Source organism: Falco rusticolus, chromosome 4 (assembly GCF_015220075.1).
Source record: "Falco rusticolus isolate bFalRus1 chromosome 4, bFalRus1.pri, whole genome shotgun sequence".
Lineage (NCBI taxonomy): Eukaryota > Metazoa > Chordata > Aves > Falconiformes > Falconidae > Falco > Falco rusticolus.
In genome coordinates, this window is record NC_051190.1 from 69,251,254 (window position 1) to 69,271,233 (window position 19,980).

Here is a 19,980-nt window from a genome sequence, read left to right on the forward strand (position 1 = left end):
ACTTCAAAAACTCTCAGCAATTGAAAGAGTAACAGGACCAAAGGTACATACAATGAAATGATTCAGTACTTCCGTGTCTTTATTGACTCTATGTTAAACCAAAGGGGAGTATTAGATAGTAGAGCTGGTGAGATTGTATTAACACAGACCACACCACTTCAACCAGATCCCAACAGTGTGGGAATGGCTAATAAGGGTCTTCCAGAAAGGTATCTGCATTTGAAAATCAGAGAGAGAATAGGTCAGACCCTATTTGGATTTGATTTTCCTTGTTAACAGCGCAAATATCACCAGCCTACAATGCGTTTGCGCTCGCAGCTACCAGGGCAAAATAAACACCACAAACAAATGCACGATTATACCTACACCCCCCTGCACCTCTTCAGTGGCTCAGCTATCAGAGGGCAGAAGGGATTTCACACAGATGGGAGAAGAGGAAAGCCTGGGTCCGAGGGAGGGTGCAGCACTCTGCTGCTCCCCGCATGCCTGAACACTCACACACTTGTACAACACACAAGTTTTTGCCAGTTTCAAAATTCACTTCAACCCACTGCATTCCAACGTATTTACTAGAGGTGGTACGTAAGCTGGTAAAAAAACAAAAATAATAGGAAGACAACAGTAGAAGAGATCAGAAATATAGTTAGAAAGAAAAGCTGAAACTCCAAAGCATTTCACCTGAGAGTCAATCTAGAGAGGAGAAAAACAAAAACAGGCTTAAGACAAAGAGTTTCACACAAATAGCTTCATTTACATCTGCGCACTTCTCAAAACCAGGAATATAATCTAAACCTAAGGCTAGGCTAAGCTGAAGAATCCCATTTAAAATAAGACTGCAGACTCAAAAGCACAAATTTATGCATTGCTTGGGGTTGGGTTTTTTAGGTTTTTGTTGGGGGTTGTTGGGGTTTTTTTGTGGTTTTTTGTTGGTTTGGGTTTGGTTTGGTTTTATTTGGGTTTGGGGGGTAGGGTTTTGGGGGGGTTTTTTTGTTGGGTTTTGGGTTTTTTTGGTTCGTTGGTTTGGTTTGTTGTTTTTTGGTTTTCAGGGGTTTTTTGTTGGTTTTTTTTAAAAAAAAAAAAAGCAAACTGACTGGGATTTGGTGGGGGAAGAAGATAATAGGGAAAGGGTCTGATTGTCCCAACTATGACAGTGTATCAAAAAGGTGAAAATAATTATTGGTAACATCTAAGACAGTCAAAGAGCCCCAGGGTCCCATTGCACCGAGCGCTAGACAGAGTCAGATTTAACCTCCGCTCAAATAAATCGCCAATGACAGAAAACATCAAAAACACATCACTACAGTGGTGACTATCAATACAAAGCTGCTTCCTGAAAGGTAAAATATGACCACTGTGATGTCTGCAGTCATCCCAAAAATAAAGGGAAAAGCCACTAGGAAAGGTAAGCGGTTATTTTATTTCAGAAAATAAAAGGGTTCTCCTTTCCCAAAGAGGAAGCAGAAGCTAAAGACTTTTTTTAACCTGCACAGAGGTGCTCCAGAAGTCAGAATGAATGCCTGCCAGAAACCAGTCTGACCTCAATGATTTGGACCACGTCCACAGAGCTGTACTGGCTAAGAGTATGTTGCTTGTACTGATGGTTTAATTGAACAAGAAGATCAATAGTACCTGAGAAGGTGATAAAGGGAGAATGATCCACTGAATGGTGAGCTGATTAGCCTTTGTTGTGAGAGGGAAGAACATATTCCATTTGCTTTCATTCTCCCTCCAAGATCTAAAATGCCTTGCTCCAGAGGATACTCAAAAAAGCTGGTCATAGAACAAACCACAACAGGGGCTCTCAGGGCCAGCACAACAGGTCAGCAGCTCTGCTGAACTTTCCACAGGTCACAGAACACTGCCTCCATTCTTTAGATTCAAACAAGAATTAAAATCATATTAGTGAGAACTGTCTGCATGCTCCAGACTGAAACACCAATTCCTAATGTAAACCTATTGCTATGAAATCATACAGCTATGGAATATCTGAATAGATAACTATAAATGTACTCACGCTTGTGACCCAGAATTATTTGGGACTCTATCAAGGCAAGAAATAATGGCCAAAAAAACGCAAGGATTGTTTTTTGTAACAGTGTTTATATCTCTGGAGACAACAGATGAAGTGAAATAAGAGCACAAAGTCAAATGTTTGATGTTCATAATCAATAAGTGAGATCCTATTTCATTGTAAGAGCTAACGTTAACAATGTTAATAGTATTATTCTTAACTCTTACTAAGAAGGTAAGTATTCAGCTGTTGTATAAAATTTATCCTTTTCAAGCCTTCCTCTTCTTCCATTACTTTTATCAATAGGACTCTAGCTTAAGGAGAGCCTCCTCCCGTCATAGGATCCAACTGACATATGTGGTGCTTCACATATACACCAACTTTGCTTTCTTTTATACATTTGCAAAACATGGCAGTCATTTCTTGTGTAACATACATATACGTTTAAATGTAGAACTAACTCAAGGGCTATGGAAAATTTAGTGAAGACTTCAAAATTCATGCATCTCTTAATTATTCCAGCTGTTCCAACATCATCACCATTTAGCAGTGTAGTAACAAAAATATACAAATAGGGAAAATACTTTTAAATTTGGTGCAGTACAATACAAAGACAAAGATGCAAAATGTGACTCCTCATAACCAGGTAATCACTGAAGAAAATATTTTTAGGTTACACTTACAACAAAAATTACTGTTGTAATGTATCATTTTTGTTAAGTGATGTTAGAAAGCAGCTAGAATAATCCACTAGAATAATCCACTGACGCATAATTAAAAGCAACTCTCAATCACCTATGGAAATGAAACATAACTGAAATATGCATTAAACCTGTAAAAATGATTCTTCTTGAAGTGGCTTACTCAGTAATACTTCATAAAAAATGCTCTTATAATTACACAGAATCTGTAGCAATGAAGCAGTCCCTTAGAAAGCAATCATTATTATGGAGCCCTATCCTGAAAGTAAACTCTGACTTCAAAATCAAACTTCATTCCATTACAAAAAAAAAAATATCGGTCTTGGAGTTTTTTACAAATGTAATCCAGAAGATTCATATCAGGATAACTGGAGCATTTTATTTAGACATTTATTTCAAATACTCTATTAGTTATCTATAAAATTTCTGTATAATTAAAATACCAAGAAATGCCTTTTTCAGCTAATGTAATGCAGTATTCACTTTGAAGGGCCCTGGAACAATATGAATTCAGGAATTTAAACTCTATGTGGCATTTTGCTCTCACATCCTTAAAACCAATTTTTGCCATGTCTTGTACATATTGGAATATAAAGATGTTTTATCATGCCTTGTAAAACTTTGCAAGTTCTGGAGGGCTGCTTTATTTGACTTCCTTTCCTGGAAGAGAGACAAGCTGTTTTGGCTGAGCTAAAAAACACAATGACTATTCAGTGATGTAAGATAGATAGTGATGGAACGGGACAAATAGTATCAAAAGTTTCTAAACCTTCCAAGAGAGAAAAAGAACGTTTTTCTTTGTGGGACTTGGACAGGAACATAGGTTTCTAGAACTGCTCAAAATGTCATCACTCAGTCATTTTCCATTACCATACAACAAAACTTTCTCAAAATGTCTTCTCATTTTTCCGCATAAGAAAGGATTCAAACTAATGCATATTTTTAATCAAGTTTTATCAGTCTTTCAAATTATACAATCTCCTAGAGCAGCTCCCTGAAATACCTATTTTTGTATTTCCAAATCAGTACTTTTTAAAAATGTAAGAGTTTTTAAAATGTTAATCCAGAAAAATGCACTGCTGATGTTGGTTTCACTCTATTTCACAATGAAAACTAGTATCAAGATGTCATAATTTCAAACAAGCCAATAACAATTTACCAAATAGCCCTAGCAATTCTCCTCTATCTCTAGGACATTATCCTATACATTGTAGGCTAATTTACTCTCTTCAGAAAACTCACATTTCATAATGCAGCATATGTTATCCAAGTAAAACCCACTACCATATCTATATTACAGATCTTCCCCCCTTTCAAAGCTTTGACCATTAGATACACAGATAATATACATAAAGGGATGAAAAATATTTCAAACCTAGCCCAAGCAACAAGGCAGTATCATCGTTCAAAATCTTGGTGTTATCTCTACTAAATCAGCTTTTGAAGTTCTGAAAGAAAGTAAGTAGATATGTTTGTAGCTACTAACTAAAAAATAAGAATCTGAATATACTAACTTCATTTCTTCTGTTGTAGTAGGAAAAAGAAGTGTTGAACTTGTTATAGAAAAAGTATCAGAAGTAAATGATTTCTCAAAAAATTCAAACACATTTTTACATACTTATAAGAAGTTTAAAAGAAATAACTGGTAAGCAAAAGCAGTTGGCAACGGAAAAGACATAAGCATGAATAAAACAGAGTGGAAATACAAAGCTCAAAAGGGATACCATATTCTCCAGACATAAATCTGACATGAAAAACAAACTGCACAAAAGATGAAAGAGCTGACCACAGAGTCACATAGCAGCTGATGTTGGAAGGCACCTCTGGAGATCATCCAGTCCCAACCCCTGCTCAGAGCAGACTCAGCAAAAACAAGTTGCCCAGGGCCAGGCACATTCAGGTTGTGAGTGTCTCCAGCAATGGAGACTCCACCATATCTCTGGGCAACCTGTTCTAGTGTCTGACTACCTTCACAGTGTGTAAAAAAAAAAAAAAAAAAAGAAAAAAAGTTTTCTTTTTCTGTTTCAGTTTGTGCCTCTTGTCCTGCCACTGACTACCCTGAGAAGAGCCTGGCTCTGTCTCCTTTACACCTCTCCATCAGGTATTTATACACACAGATAAAATCCCCTGAACCTCCTCTTCTCCAGGCTGAACAGTCCCAGCTTGATCAGCCTCTCCCTGTTCAACAGGTGCTCCAAACCTGTAATCATCCTGGTGGCCTTTCACTGGACTCACTCCAGTACAGCCATGTCTCTTTACTGGGAAGCCCAGAACTGGACACAGCCCTCCAGATGCTACCTCAACAGGCTGGGCAAAGAGGAAAGATCGTCTCCCTTCACGAGCTGGCAACGCTCTGCCAGACTCAGCCCAGGAGGCTGTTGACCTTCTTTGCTGCAAGGGCACACTGCTGGCCCACAGTCAACTTGATGTCCACCAGGACTCTCTGAGCCTTTTCTGCAAAGCTGCTTTCCAGCCATTCAGCCCTGCAGCCTGCGCGGGTGCATGGGGTTAGGTGGAAGCAAGGACCACCATCTCCCCAGCTGCTGTAACATCTCATCACAGAACAGTCATAGAATGTCTATGTGCAAATGACCAAGTAATTCACAGTTTCCCCATATATGTATATATAGGCATACATGTGTGTATTCATACATAGGCACACACAAGAACAGCTTAGCTGTAAATAAATGTATATCTAAAAACATACATAAAAATATTTGAGGGTTGCAAATAATTCAATTTATTAGCTACAGAGAAAGCTCAGTTTGTTTCTCATGTCAGGCCAACCTAGTGAGCTTTATTTTAAAACGCAAGAGTAACACCAGAACTGTTTTAGAAGAAAGTTACAGGACTCACTTTGCCTAAATTAGAATGCATAGTTATACCACTCCATGAATGCTTTTCCTCCCTAGCCAACCGTATTTGAAAGATGAAAAAACTGACAGAATAAGTAGATGGAACTGGTGGTGCAAAAAAAGTAACTACTATATTCTGATAAAAAGAGCGAAGCTCAGTAAGCAAATCCTACTATCTACTTTATACAAGCAAATAGAAACTGATTGCCCCATAAACAATGGTTGTGGCAAATTGAGGGCCTAAATTTAACTGCAGAGGAATTCTGATCCTGCTGCAAAAAGAAAACAGTGCAGTATTACAAATACAAAATTGCCTTATTTGTCTCTACTGTAATACCTACTTTTCCTCACCACCTCTTCCAACTAAAGAAGCAATCAAAGATGATAAATATCTTCTTTATCTTAAGTTTACATGCATAAGTCATTGGGAAGAAGTGTTTGTTTCTTTCACTACTCATTCACCAACAAGACAAAAGAGTAAAACCATTAAAGGAGATGAATGAGAAATACAAGCAGTAATATGATGAAACTCAGTAATGGCTTATAAACTAGCCAAAACATAAAAAAGAATAAAAATACTCAAAAAGATAAAGATTAAAAATCACATGTTCTGCATTCTTATGTTAGTACTGGTGCTTAATATATTCATGATCTAAAACAACACAGGTCGACAAAGCAATGAAGAAACAAAACAAAAGACATTAAGTAGAATAGTACAGACTGAGAAATTTCTAGACCAGCCCCTGCTCAGTGAATGGATGACCTGATAACCATCAGTTTACAATACTGGCAAATGCCAACTAGAAAAACAAAATATATGAATTACTGGGATTTAAACAAAAGCATAGGTAAACCAAAAGCAGTTCTTTTTCATTAGCAAAAAAATATTCACCTCCTACTGTAAGTCACCAACAAAAATGACGGCATTTGAATGTCTAGTGCTCTAAAATTGTGCCCCAAAACTATAACTAAATGAGTTTGCTTCCATTAAGGCTATTACTACACCTCAGTACATTGCTTTGAATATGAAGTTTCAACAGCTATTTTTTCTAGGTTTTCATCTTAGGGTCTTTAATAAGTTTTCAATCTAATTTTAATTTGTTATAGGAGAAAGAGGAATGACCTTTCTTCTCAAGGCTAAATTAAACTTGTCTCGTGCATGTATCATGAAGTATTAAAAGAGCAGGAGAAACTTGTTACATTTAATAAAGTTTTTTTAAAAATAAGGCAGACAAGTTTTTTGTATTGGTTTACTATTGCTCAAGTCCATGTTCTTTCAACAAAAGTAGTGAACTGTAGAATATGTGCATGAGAAAATTTTCATATTTTAACAACAAAAAAACCCTCTGCAGTATATGGCCTGAATAAGCAAATCACTAAGTATGCAAGTCAGGAAAAGAATCTGCACAGTTCGTAGGAAGCTGGTGTCCTTTGCAATGACAGCAAGTGCAGCAACAGCTCATTCAGCTAAGAGGGCGTTGAGTGGCTTAATTTTTGACCAGAATGCTATCACAAATCAAGATCACTAAGAAAACTATGAAGCTGTTCAGACACAGGTTTCAAAAATAGATCAGGAGGGGTGCTTAACTTCCTGGAACTATCTGAAGTATGGGGGAAATGCATGCTGTAATGCACCTCAAAATCCCACTTGGAAGATGATCCAGCCTGGGTCCTTGGTTGGAGCACATCAGGACTCCTTTTCGTCACATGCTTGGCGTACTTTTCTGCAGAAACCAAACTGTGGAGAGGGTAATTTGCACACCTGGAGATCACACCTCAATTTGAGTCAGGGTGGCTATCAGCTTAGAGATAATCATTTTGCCTCTCATCCCAGCTGTAAGATGGGGGTAATAGTCTTTATAATATCTCACAAGATATGGGAATATACTTGTGTATCTTCCAAGATAAGCGTATCACATCTCACATAGAATGGACCAGATGCTTCAATACTGAAATGCTGTATCTTTATCTAATTGTGTACATCTAATTGCGCTTAATGCTACTAGAGGTTTTTGCAGATATTGTATGGTGCTCTGAATGTAGCGATAACAACCAAGAGCCCCGAATGAAGCTGTGCTCTGTTTAAGCCTAGATCTGATACAGCTACTGCCACTTTACTTCTGGGAAAGATAAGTCACAGCCAGCCTGCTGAGGATGAACAGTCCAGCCGTGCTACAGTCCCCAGGCTCCTTGCTGGCAGGTCTTCTGTGGCTCCCAATAGTACCTGATCTTCCACCTCTTGCCCCAACCACAGACAGTCAGTTTCTCAGTCTTTCTCCAGGGAAGAACTCTTCCCTATGTCCGTTCCCCTCCCTGTGACCTCCCCTTTGCTCCCACCAGGCATATTTTGTCCATGTCCCCCCAGCTAACTAAACTTCTGGGCCTCAATTCTTTCCTTCCCAAACAGGATGGGAAGACCCAACAGTTCATCTGATGGGCACTGCCTAAGAGGATGCTTAGAGGAGTCCAGCAGAGAAAGATCTGAAAGCCATAGCAATGGATCTAAAAGAACTGGTAATAGATACAATGCTATCATTGCCCATCAACTGCACGAGAAACCAAATACCTCCTGCTATTTTCATTTTTGTCAGACAGCATCATTCAACCAATCATCTACTGCTTTTCACTTTTTAACTCTGGGGAAAGGAAAACAGCAGCAAATAGAACTGAGCTGGATGAATTCATTTGAATGAATGCTACTAACTAGGATGAAAGGAATTGCTGCAAAGGTTTTCTTCTTTGAAGAAAACATTGATAACAGATTAGCTCCTGTAAAACACAGTAATTTCATTTTTTTCTGAAAAGAAAAGATGGTGTAGTTAAGCAACCTGGCTTTTCCTTAACCTGAAAGTTGGTTTTCATAGCACCTTGTTTATCACTGAAAGCTCTGACAAACTTCCACCTTATTTTATGTAATTGTGTCTAAGGGAGTGCCAGATCAGATCTAGTAATACTGTCATAAAGGGACTTTTCCCATGAACACAGATGATGCAAAGTTATTTTTAAAATAGCATCAGAGATGTTCTTTGTGTCTACTGTATGCTCTCCAAACACACCAAGTTGTGCAAGCAGCCATCAGTCTGAGAGAACAGATACGCCTTTCTGCACTTGGATCCAAGAACACCGGCTGCATTTTCCTTTATCTCTGTACCAAACCAAGCCGCTCCCTTTTCTGTCTTAGATTACCCCTTTAGCCCAGGATTTGATATAGCATTTAACATTTGTATTCTAGCACTAAAGACCTTGTTTTCTTCTAGGAAGAAATATGATCTGACATATGCTTTCTACCCTGGTTTGGGTACTTCTCTTGCCCTGTCTTGCATGCTGCTCTGGTTTCAGCTGGGATAGGGTTAATTATCTTCTTGGTAGCTGGTGCAGTGCTGTGTTTTGGATTTGGTGTGAGAACAACCCTGATACCACATCTATGTTTTTGGGTGTTGCTGGGTGATGTTTATAGCAAGTCAAGGACTTTTCAGTTCCTTGGGCCCCGCCAGCGAGAGGGCTGGAGGGGCATGGGAAACTGGGAGGGGACTGAACTAGCCAAAGGGATATTCCATACCATATGACATCATGCTGAGTATATAAACTGGGGGAGGAAGAAGGAAGGAGGGGGGGGGTGGGGGGACGACAGGGACATTTGGTATTATGGCATTTGCCTTCCCAAGTAACTGTTACACATGATGGAGCCCGGCTTTCCTGGAGGTGTCTGAACACCTGCCTGCCCATGGGAAGTACTGAATGAATCCCTTGTTTTGCTTTGCTTGCATGCACGGCTTTGGATTTACCTATTCAATTGTTCTTATCTCAACCCTTGAGTTTTACATTCCTTTCCAATTCTCCTCCCCATCTCTCTGAGTGAGGGGGAAGTGAGGGAGCAGCTATGTGGTGCTTGGTTGCCAGCCGGGGTTAAACCATGCCAGATGCAATCTGTAGCTCCAAGGATGATTATTTCCAACATAGAAGTTAACTATATTCCATAAACCCTGTTCATTCAGACTGAATCACCGAACAGCTTTCTTTTCAAATTTTTCTCATTCTGACTGCATTTTTCCTAATGAAAAGGACAGAAAATACATGCAATAAGCAAAACTGATAATAGTGGATATAACCCACTGAGTTATGACTTCAGATGCTAATGTCTTGTCATGCTTCCCCTCCCACAGAGTATGTGCATTAACAGCCTTTTCCAGTTTGACAAGGGCACTGGAAAGTGCCTGAAAAAAAAAACAGAAAGCACTGGATTTTTTTCCTTTCCCAACTCAGACCCACTGCAATTTTTTAAATCAGCCCCTGCCTCCCTTTTTCAGTTGGTTGTCTGTAACACTATATACAATACAGTAAAATATGATGGTCCCAAATGTTTTGCTAAACAATAGAAAAAAGATTTTGGCTGTACTGCTCATTTGTTTTCCTTTCTCAGTTGTTTTTGTGTTTGCATAGAATGAATACACACAGAGTAGGCCTATGCAACTTCCTACAAACACAGATATACACACTATATACAGACAGCAATGCAGCTTTTCTGTTTACTCTGCCTCTCATTCCCTCTAGATATTTTTGCACACTGTCATTTGTGGAATACTGTTGAAACCTAAAGGGATGTCAGCTGAGCCTGCCTTGCACTGCAAGCTGTTGGCAGTCTCATTAAGGATGGGGGAACAGCATGGAGTCCGCTGCTGTTTTTTCACAGACTGATGCTGCTGGTTGGAAGCATTTGGCCAAGCTCAATGGGCTATGCTGGCTGATCTCTTCAGATGCTCCTCAGTCTTGATTTTACTGTTGATGTCTCAACAAGGACTCTAAAGTTGTTACTAAAAGTGCCAGCAGCTGCTAACAGCATCTATGGGGAAGGAATCTAACACATTAAAAGAAGAATTTTCAAAGGTTTCAAAAGGGTAAAAAGGCATGTTTTCTTACCCCCACAACCAGCCTTGCCTGTATAATGACATTACTTCAGTAAAAAAAAAAAGTAAAGACATTCCTGGGTAACTATTTTTTTCCTGTGTTTGTTAACTCCAGAATTACTTGCATCATTTTGGTCTCTACCCAATTAATTTTAATTATTTCTAACCCTGCAGATATTACCCACCTCATCTGTTGCAGTCCCACAGAATCCAAATCTCTTGCCCACATATTTTTGGGGAAAACTGTTCCCTATTTGTGCATCAAGGTAGAGGGCAGGAAGGAAAATGTAGCTCCACACTTCACTGTGAGTTGTCCCTTCTTAACTTAGGTCAACAAGATAACACCTGGCCATCAGCCTCTTTTTGGCTGATACAATTAAAAAGAGGAAAAAATGTTCACAATTGAAATAGGCTTTAGCCACTGCTGCCATTTGGCTTTCCTGTGTAATGTCTCACCTAACTTCCTGCCTAATTAGACTGGGCATTTTCCATTCATACTGAGGTTGTAGGAGGGCACTCTTCTCCTAGTTCATCTAGGCTGCTATGAAATCAGGGATCCGTGGGTTCCATGCACAAAAGAACAAATCAGGAAAAATATTACTATATATTAGGAGTTTAGGTAGTCAATTTAAAAGCGGGGAATCTAGAGTACCCAGCACTTGCTTTTGTTTTGTACTCAGTTTGAGGGCACCATGCACAAATCAGGATATTTAAGTCACCAATCCACCTTCTGAGGCACACCTAAATCTAGTGACAGACGGCAGTTAAAGGAAGAATATTATGTTTAAGCATTTTGTGTACTTGAGTTGTAATATTCCTTAATTTCCCAATCACACACTATTTTTCTTTCAAGCAAGGACTAGCACTACAACTATTTCATCACATCATCAGGTTACTTGACACCTCCCAAAGCCAAATCCCAATGTCATGGTTAGCATCATCTCCTAGTGACTCTGTGCCACAGCACATGAGGGCAATACAGTACTTTCAACAACAACCTGTTTGTTTTCTGGTAGAAGATGGGTCCCATCCATTCCTTCCCTCTTCCTGTCTACCACATATGGACCGCTGGTTTACTACATGTTTACATGCGCTGTAGTGCACCTCCGTCTCCCTCCTTTCCATTGATACTTATTTAGAAGGTAAACACTTCAGGACAGCACAGAAAGTAGGAAAATTTGTCTGCAATTGTCTAGTAGATTCCAGCCACTATAAAATTAACTAAAATAAGACAAAGAAAAGAAGCATTTTAGTAACCCATCGTTTTGGCTTTTTTTCTCCTCTTGTCCATTCCCTAAGACACTCCCTTTCCCTTCTCTGTCACTTGCTATATTTTCATAGTATTAGGGAAGAGAGGAATTCTATCTCTGAAATACTGATCTTTATGCCTTAAGATTTAATGGCACTGGCAGCCCAGCCATGTAGTATGGGCTATACAGTAAACAGATTTTCAGAACCAAATCAGAAATTCACTATGGCAAAGGCTTACCAGTCTGTGGAAAGGCTATGCTGCACTAAATACTCACGTCACCTAACAAAACTAGAGAGGAAGGAAAATCCAGAGACCTCTGTTTTAACAAAGCGTTAAAAGCAGCATATGGGACCTGCTTGTAAAGAAAGAAGTCCTCATCAGACTGAACTCTCCTGAAGTGGTGACTATAGGGTAAAAGAAGAGAAAGTTTCTCTATAGATTGTTCCCAGCAACTTCCCATACCCAGGGCCACTGTTACTGAGCGAGGAGTCACATCCTCTTTAGGTGCAATAAGGAAAGACACTCCCTGTTTTGCAAGTTTCATTTTGGGGGAGGTTTGTATTACCTATATATCCTTGTTGGCCATGAAAGTCTTGTTGATTTAACACTCTACTAAGTGCCATGGAGATGGAAGAACAGCCGGCAGGTTTTTGTTGAAAAGCCATTCATGAAGTGGCATTAATCTCCTTGCCCATGTTTTTAACACCTTAGGGTGTGAACACAAGCCACTCACATACACAGCATCCCTCATTAAAGATCTTCTGCCCTATAATGTATATTTTAATTCCTTTTTGCATCATAAGAACTCACTTATGGACTACAGCATCACAGTAGGCATACTAAAACAAAAACATGCAACTGTCCAGTAAAAAAAAAAAGACAACCTCCTTTGTAACATCAGTAAATGTAGTGCCTCCTATTGTCAAAACAGCACAAAGCAGCTCTGGTTTTGTACTGATATATGAGGTTGGACTCAACAGTAGCAGAAGTGTTGTACAAAAAAGAAGTATTATTGCAAACCATGTAGAGCAGTTTGTTAGCCCTAAAAAACAAGGAAAACACTATGCAGAATAAACAGGGACAGAAAAAAACAAAGTAAAAACAGTGCAAGTCAGTCCGGTAAATAAAAGCTCTGCAAAGAAGCTTGCTTGAGGACAGAAAGCTTTACAACAACACACCCCAGAACCCCAACATGAAGAACCAATCTATAATGTACATTTTAAGTAGAAGAAATGTTATGGTCTCCTTCAGCAGACAGGAAATGTCCACTACCCTCTCAGCAACAGCGGGAAGCCCAGAATGCCAAGAACCCAGTTCTGGCTCAAAGTTGGTGAAAAAACTGTCTCTGCATCAGTGACCCACAACAGCCACCTTGGTTTCCCATGCACAGTAAGAGACCAAATCATAGAAGTGAGATTTTTCCAGTTTACCCACTGAGACACTAAAAACTATGGAATTAAAATGGGGTTTGCAAGTCATAGAAAATCTTCTGTAACCCTTAACGTTCTTTCACGCAGAATTTCATTCTGCACTCAGTTCCCTAAAGCAGTCTGCTTGCCTCATGTGCAATAATAAAATGGAAGGTAGATTTTACTGAATGTCGTATTCATGAAGAAAACCCCTTTCTATAATCAGAGTGAATTCTACAGAGAAACAGAAACTACTTTTTACTCCTGTGAAAATGAATTGTGAAGAGTGAAAAAAATCCTTTTATTTCCCTCCCTTCTTCAACAGATTCTTCCAGAGAGAGTAGCTTTTTGCATTGTTCTCTCCAGGACACGCTTAAGGACTTAAGAGTTGGAAAGGAGTGTAACTGTGGGATTATATCTGGTTTGGTTTGACTCATCTTCTGGTTTCCTAAGAATACAGAGCATGATTAGAGAAAAAAAAAAGTTATTACAGCCCATTACAGCAACGGGCTTTGAACCGAACCAAAGGTGCATTAAAGCCCACCATTGAGCTTTCTTCATTTTCTCCATTTCACTCTTGCCTTGGTTTTTCTTAAGCCTTCTCATAGGGGTTTTTTCCTCCCTTTTCTTCTTAGTTGCAGGACGAGATACAACTTACAATCCCACTCCTCTGCTGACAATTTTGCTCATAAGACATTAAGAAAAGGAGGAGAACTTGCCAAAATATATAATCACATTCAGGATAACTAGCATATATTTAAAAAGATGTTTATCAGATCTCATGGGAAACTATTTCTTCCAGGAAGAAACAAGATATTAAAGCATTCCCTTGAATTCAGAAGTCAAAAAGTACTTAAAATATTTTTGCAAATGGAAAAATATTTCCATTTGAAATTAGTCTTTATCAAAGACTACTTGATTTCTCATTTCAAGTTTAAGGAAAAAAACTGCAAATGAAAAATACCAGAAAGGATGTATACAAAAATTCTGAGTTTTTCTTGCTCAAGAATGTTAGCAGATGAATTCATCAAAACCAACTCTTTCCCTAAATTTAGATTTGACTTTGATAAATTGGCATTTTATAACTAATTTGGTAAACACCTCCTGACTTCCAGTAGACAAGTCAACTTTCCCTACATTTTAATCGCCCTTTTTGAAAGCACAAAGTGCATGAGGTACCTACTCCCACAGAAAACAAAAGGGTGCCTCTGAAAACAACAACATATGCCATAACAAAAAAAAATAATCACTGAATGTATTTTGTTTTAAAGTTTCATTGAACATATATGACTGGCCAGGCTGAATGATCTACCATATGCTAACAGACGGAGCCAGGCACAGACCTTCAAAAGAAAGGGGAAGCAGGAAGGAGCTGAACAGAAACATTTAGTCAGCTCTGTCAAAACCTTGGCATTTCTGTTAAGAATCACAGTATCCAATTCTTGCCTGTTATTCTGTATCATTCTACCAAGAGCCCATGTTTTTCTGAATAATTATTAGTAGCTTTTGAGCTACTTTATCTGTATTTTGCAAGGCTGTCCAGTCAAAAGTGACACTGACATTAGAAGTCGATTTTGAGTGTTAACTAATTGTTTGACTTGCAAGCAGAACTTCATAAATCATTTCACTGGTAATATATTTTGTTTATAGCTGTTATTTCTGCACAATAACTTAACTTCTGCTGACTATTAACTTGCACAGAAAGATTTTTTCAGCTTACAAACCACATTTAAAGTCTTTAAAACAGATAGCATTTATACTACAGAAAATTATTCATAGGGGAAAGACTTGTTATTGAAGTGTAGCTCAGTCCCTTAGGGACAGACATACCTCAGAATTGTTGAGATGACACCGGTGCGTCCCCGAGAACCACCCCTCACTCGAACACTGGTCAATGTCCACCTTCTGCAGATTGATGTCAACTTTGACAACGCCTCTGAAAACAGAGAAAACCAGCCTTCAACACAGTGACTACAGAAACAGGTTAAACCTCTTTATGATGCTGTAGCCTGCAAAGTGGAACTACATCTTTCTTCTAAATATAGGATTTGATGAAAAGTCTGAAAACGGGTCAGTTTTGTGTTCCTAAAGCCATGATGGCAGAGACACATTCTCACATTAGACCTTACTGAGATTACAACAAAAGCTCAGTAAATCTCACACACTGACGAAGCATATTGCGGCAGGTAAGAATAAGTTATACACTCAAACAATTTAACGCCCTTCACATTTTACAACACGAAGAACTACGATACAGTGGAGGATCTGCACTACTTTTTCCCAAGGCCAGCAACCTCCCTGTCCAACACTGAATATATTAGCAGGTGCCACACCTAACCCCAAAGCCCAGCAGCGACACCCTCACTTATGCTCCAGGGAACATTATTTGCAACAACTGGCAAAAGTCTTTTTCTGTACCCTCCCCAGGGACAGCCTGGCCTCAGGCCTCTCCTCCAGCAGACACCCAAACACCCCTCTCCCCCACCTCTGCCAGCTGGTGCTGGTATAATACCAGATACAACACACAGGTCTTCAAGGACTGTCAGAACTGCATTAGTGCTATGCCAAGAACACTCGAGTTTTCATCATCTGTTTCCTCAGAAATGTTTTTTGAATGAAAAGCTAACCACTTGATAACAAAGTTAACACTATTTTATAAATAACTCTGAAATCACCAAATGAAAAAAAGCTCCAAGACTGTAGTTGTGTGCCTTACAAAAACCCTTCTAAGATTTCCTTATTCTCTCTAAAATAACCTCCAGAACTACTTTGGATGGAGAACATTTATAGCATCATCTTGTGAGAGCATGTATCTGTGACTGCTTCACTGCTGTCTGGACTTAGCAAAAATGTCAGTATGCAACTTCTGGTAGTTAGATCATTACACAGACTCACTTGTAACAGAATACTCTGTACTGATGTCTTAAATCTAGGGTACCATTCCTTTTTAAGTCAAATATTCCAGCCACTTCAGAAAAAAAAGATTTATTTCCACAGTCTGAACTTCCGTGACTACAAACACCATCATCCCCTCATCAGGCTGTGGACTGCCAAAGGTGCAGCCCAACCTCTATCTCACAAACACCTTACCCACCTCAAAGCATGCTGCCTCTTTAATTAAAGCTCAGTACATCACCATCATCATAATTCCTACAGAGCCATATATTTGAGAGGCTACTTATGAACAAAATCAGAACAGGCGTAAGAGTGAGCTTGATCCAAACTAGGACAATACTGCTCCCTCATACCTGACCCCAGTATAGCCAAGTGCAAAGTGACCATAGCAGCTATGTTTGGACATTCATCCTCAGACATGCTATACAGTCATTGCAGAAACACAAGCATATCGTTTAAGTGATCCAATGAAGAATGCATTAAGCAATTATGCAGGAAGTCAGACAGCACAGGTGCACTTCATTACCCTCTGCCTCCTGCCTAGAATCTAAACAATATAATGGTGGGCACACTTAGAAATTACCTGAAATATTTAAGTGCTGGCTCCACCAAGTTCAATTTGAAATAGCATACACCAAGCTTCTAGAATATTCAGAAGTATTTTTAATTTACAGCTTTGTGCCTTTCTGCACTTGAAGAACAGTCTCTCCAGGGACTGCTAAAACTACACTTCCACCCCAATTAACCGCTTCTTCCGTGTCCCAGGTGACCTCTGACTTCAAGGGAAAACCTGCCATCCTGTCCAGACTAACTCCTTATAAGATGCTGATGTCAGTGGATTACAAGCTTATCTTAACCTGATAACAAGGTATCTGTCTCAGATACTCATAGGCAGAGGTAACTAATTCCTCATCTGGTCACATGCAGATCCCACCAGGTAAGTTTCTAATACTTTCCGGACCTTTCTGAGCATAAATATTAGCATGTGGACTGGGGACAGGAGATGTTCTGCAAGTAAATAATCTCACCATGGCTGCATACAGGCACAAAGCAGGTAGCAGGACCAGGATCAACACTACTCCTTGCTTTCCTAGTTCATGTTATACACCAGGCACCTTGGCAAAGGTCTCTCAAACATTAACATGATTCCAACTACATTACAGAAATCAGTTTATATAGTACTAAAAAAAGTGATGATTCACCCTTATTAGGACTGCAAGAGATTCACCTGGGAGACTCTCAAGCACCTTAGGGAAGCAGGTCTATTTCCGTTTCATGGAAAGCTTTTCCCTTGTGGACATTTTGTTTTTAACTGGTAGGAAAGAAAACTCCCCTTTCCCTTTACAAATGCTTCCACAAAGAGGGACAGATTGCAAATTAAGGGTAAACAATCGCTCCTAGGAGAGGAAGAGCACCTTAAGATTTTGCTTGCAGTATCATGAGCACACCCTGAAGAAGCACAGTGTCAGTACAAAGAGATATAAACATTTTCAAGAGAAAACTTAACTAGAGTTTACTTGTGAGAAAGACAACACATACAAGCCAGAGGAACTGGGGACAGTAAACACACTAAGTAAGCATTTGAGTATGGCCTTGTACCAGACACACTGCAATTTGAAGAATTAGTGGCATGTTTTAGTGGGCCAAGAGGCAGAAAAGCAGGATAGCATCCTAATGCTCAGAGCCATGTACCGGAAAGAAAGGAAATGTACTTCCAGGTTTTTCACATCATAATTAAGTTACTTGTATCCTTTGAAAACCATTTGTTACAATTATTTTGTTCAAAACAGATATGAAAATCATAGATTCATACAGCAACTGTCATTGAAAGAAGCCTCTTGTGATCATCCAGTCCAACCACCTGCTTAGAGCAGGCTCAGTTTAGCTGGGTTTTTTAATACCTCAAGGGAGACTTTACCACCACTGGGAAAACTGATCTAGTGTCTGACCACCCTCACACTGTCAAAAAAAAAAAGCTTCTCTGATGATTAAACGTAGTTTTTTTGCATTTCAATTTGTGCCTGTTGTATTTTCTGCCCTTTCACCGACTACCCCTGAGAAAAGTCTGGCCCTACCTCCTTTATGGTTTTTTCCATCAGGTATTCACACATGTGTAAGATCCTCCTGGAGCCTTTTCTTCTCCAGGCTGAATCATCCCAGCTCACTCAGCCCTTCTCTTTCAGATTCTCCAACCTTTCATCATCTCTGTGGCCTTCACTAAGCTCACTCCAGCACATCTATGTCTCATTCTGCAGAGCCCAGAAGTGGACACAGCCCTCCTGATGGGGCCCCATCAGGCTGGGTGAAGAGGAAGGACCACCTCGCTCAAGCCACTGGCGACACTCTTCCTCTCACAACCCAGAAGGCTGTCAGTCATCTTTGCCACAAGCACACTCTGAGTGTGTTGTATGTTGTAAAACCTATATTTACAGAAGAATTTTTTTGCCTGTACTGTTAAATCATAAAAAACCACCATGTCAAACTGGTGCCCACCAGGACCCTCCAGACCTTTTCTACAAAGCTGCTTTCCAGCCATTAAGCCCCCAGCCTGTACCGATACATGGGGTTATTCCTCCATAGGTGCAGTACTTGGCATTTCCCTTTGATGAACTTCACAGGGTTCTCATTTGTTTGTTTCTCCAGCCTGTTTTAGTCCCCCTGAATGACAAAACAACTATCTGGTCTCTCAGCCACTCCTCCGGATTTTTATCATCTGCAGACTTGCTAAAAGCACACCCTACCCTACTGTCCAGGCCACCAAATGAAAGTGTTAAACAGAATTGGCTACACTATCAGCCCTTGGGGTATATTAATATTGACTGACCTCCAGCTGAACTCGTCACTACACACAGGAGGTTATTGGGTTGATTAAACACTATTTCCCCTTCATAAACCCATGCTGACTACTCCTAATCACATTCTTCTCCATGTGTTTCAGAAGTAGTTTCCAGGAAGATCTGCTCCATCACCTTCCCAGGGACTAAGATGAGGCTGATCAGCCTGTGTTTCTCAGAAAACATTAAGTCTTGCCCTTTCCACGTCCTTCGTCACAAAGTCCACTGCCTCATTGAGCAGCTGGCCCACATTCTCCCTAGTCCCAGTTTTGCTTCCAGCGTATTTTTGTTGCCCTTCATGTCCCTCCCACCAGATTCAGCCCCATATGGGCTTTGGTTTCCCTGACTCCATGCATAGAATCATTTAGGTTGGAAAAGACCTTTAAGACCACCAAGTCCAACCATTAACCTAACGCTGCCAAGTCCACCACTAAACCACGTCCCCAAGCACCACATCTACACATCTTTTAAATACTTCCAGGGATGGTCACACAACCATTTCCTTGGACAGCCAGTTCAAACACTGGATAAACCACTTGGTGAAGAAATTTTTCCTAACATCCAACCTAAACCACCATGGCGCAACTTGAGGCCATTTCCTCTGGTCCTATCATTTCTAACATGGGAGGAGAGACCAACACCCACCTGCCTACAAGCTCCTTTCAGGCAGTTGTAGAGAGCGATCAAGGTCTCCCCTGAGGCTCTTTTTCTCAAAGCTAAACAACCCCCATTCCCTTAGCTGCTCCTCATATGACTTGTTCTCTAGACCCTTCACCAGCTCCGTTCCCCTTCTCTGAACACCCCAGCACCTCAATATCTGCCTTGCAGTGAGGGGCCCAAAACGGCACTACTGAGACTGCAACTCGAATACAGTGTTCAAAGTACAGGGGGACAATCACTGCCCTTGTCCTGCTGGCCACACTGTTTCTGTGAACACGAGCATCTTGTATCAATCATGCTCAGACCATGCCTCCATATTCATCACAGGTTACCTGACCCTGCTTCCACCTCTTGTGCACTTTCATTTTACTCTTGAGTTTTGTCAGAAGCTCCTTGTTATGCCACAAAGGCCTGAAAATTATCTAATTTCAAAATGTTTTCACAATACTTCTTCCAGAA

General features: G+C 40.0%; 1 protein-coding gene across 2 annotated transcripts in view; it reads right to left on the bottom strand.

Annotated features, from left to right (window-relative positions):
• The window catches only part of GPR158 (G protein-coupled receptor 158), a 210,039-nt gene that overhangs the window by 178,756 nt on the left and 11,303 nt on the right, over nucleotides 1–19,980 (bottom strand). For both annotated transcript variants that reach the window (XM_037386259.1, XM_037386258.1), the window contains exon 2: nucleotides 14,963–15,068. In XM_037386259.1, coding sequence (XP_037242156.1) covers nucleotides 14,963–15,068 — 106 coding nt within the window. The remainder of the gene's footprint in view (nucleotides 1–14,962; nucleotides 15,069–19,980) is intronic.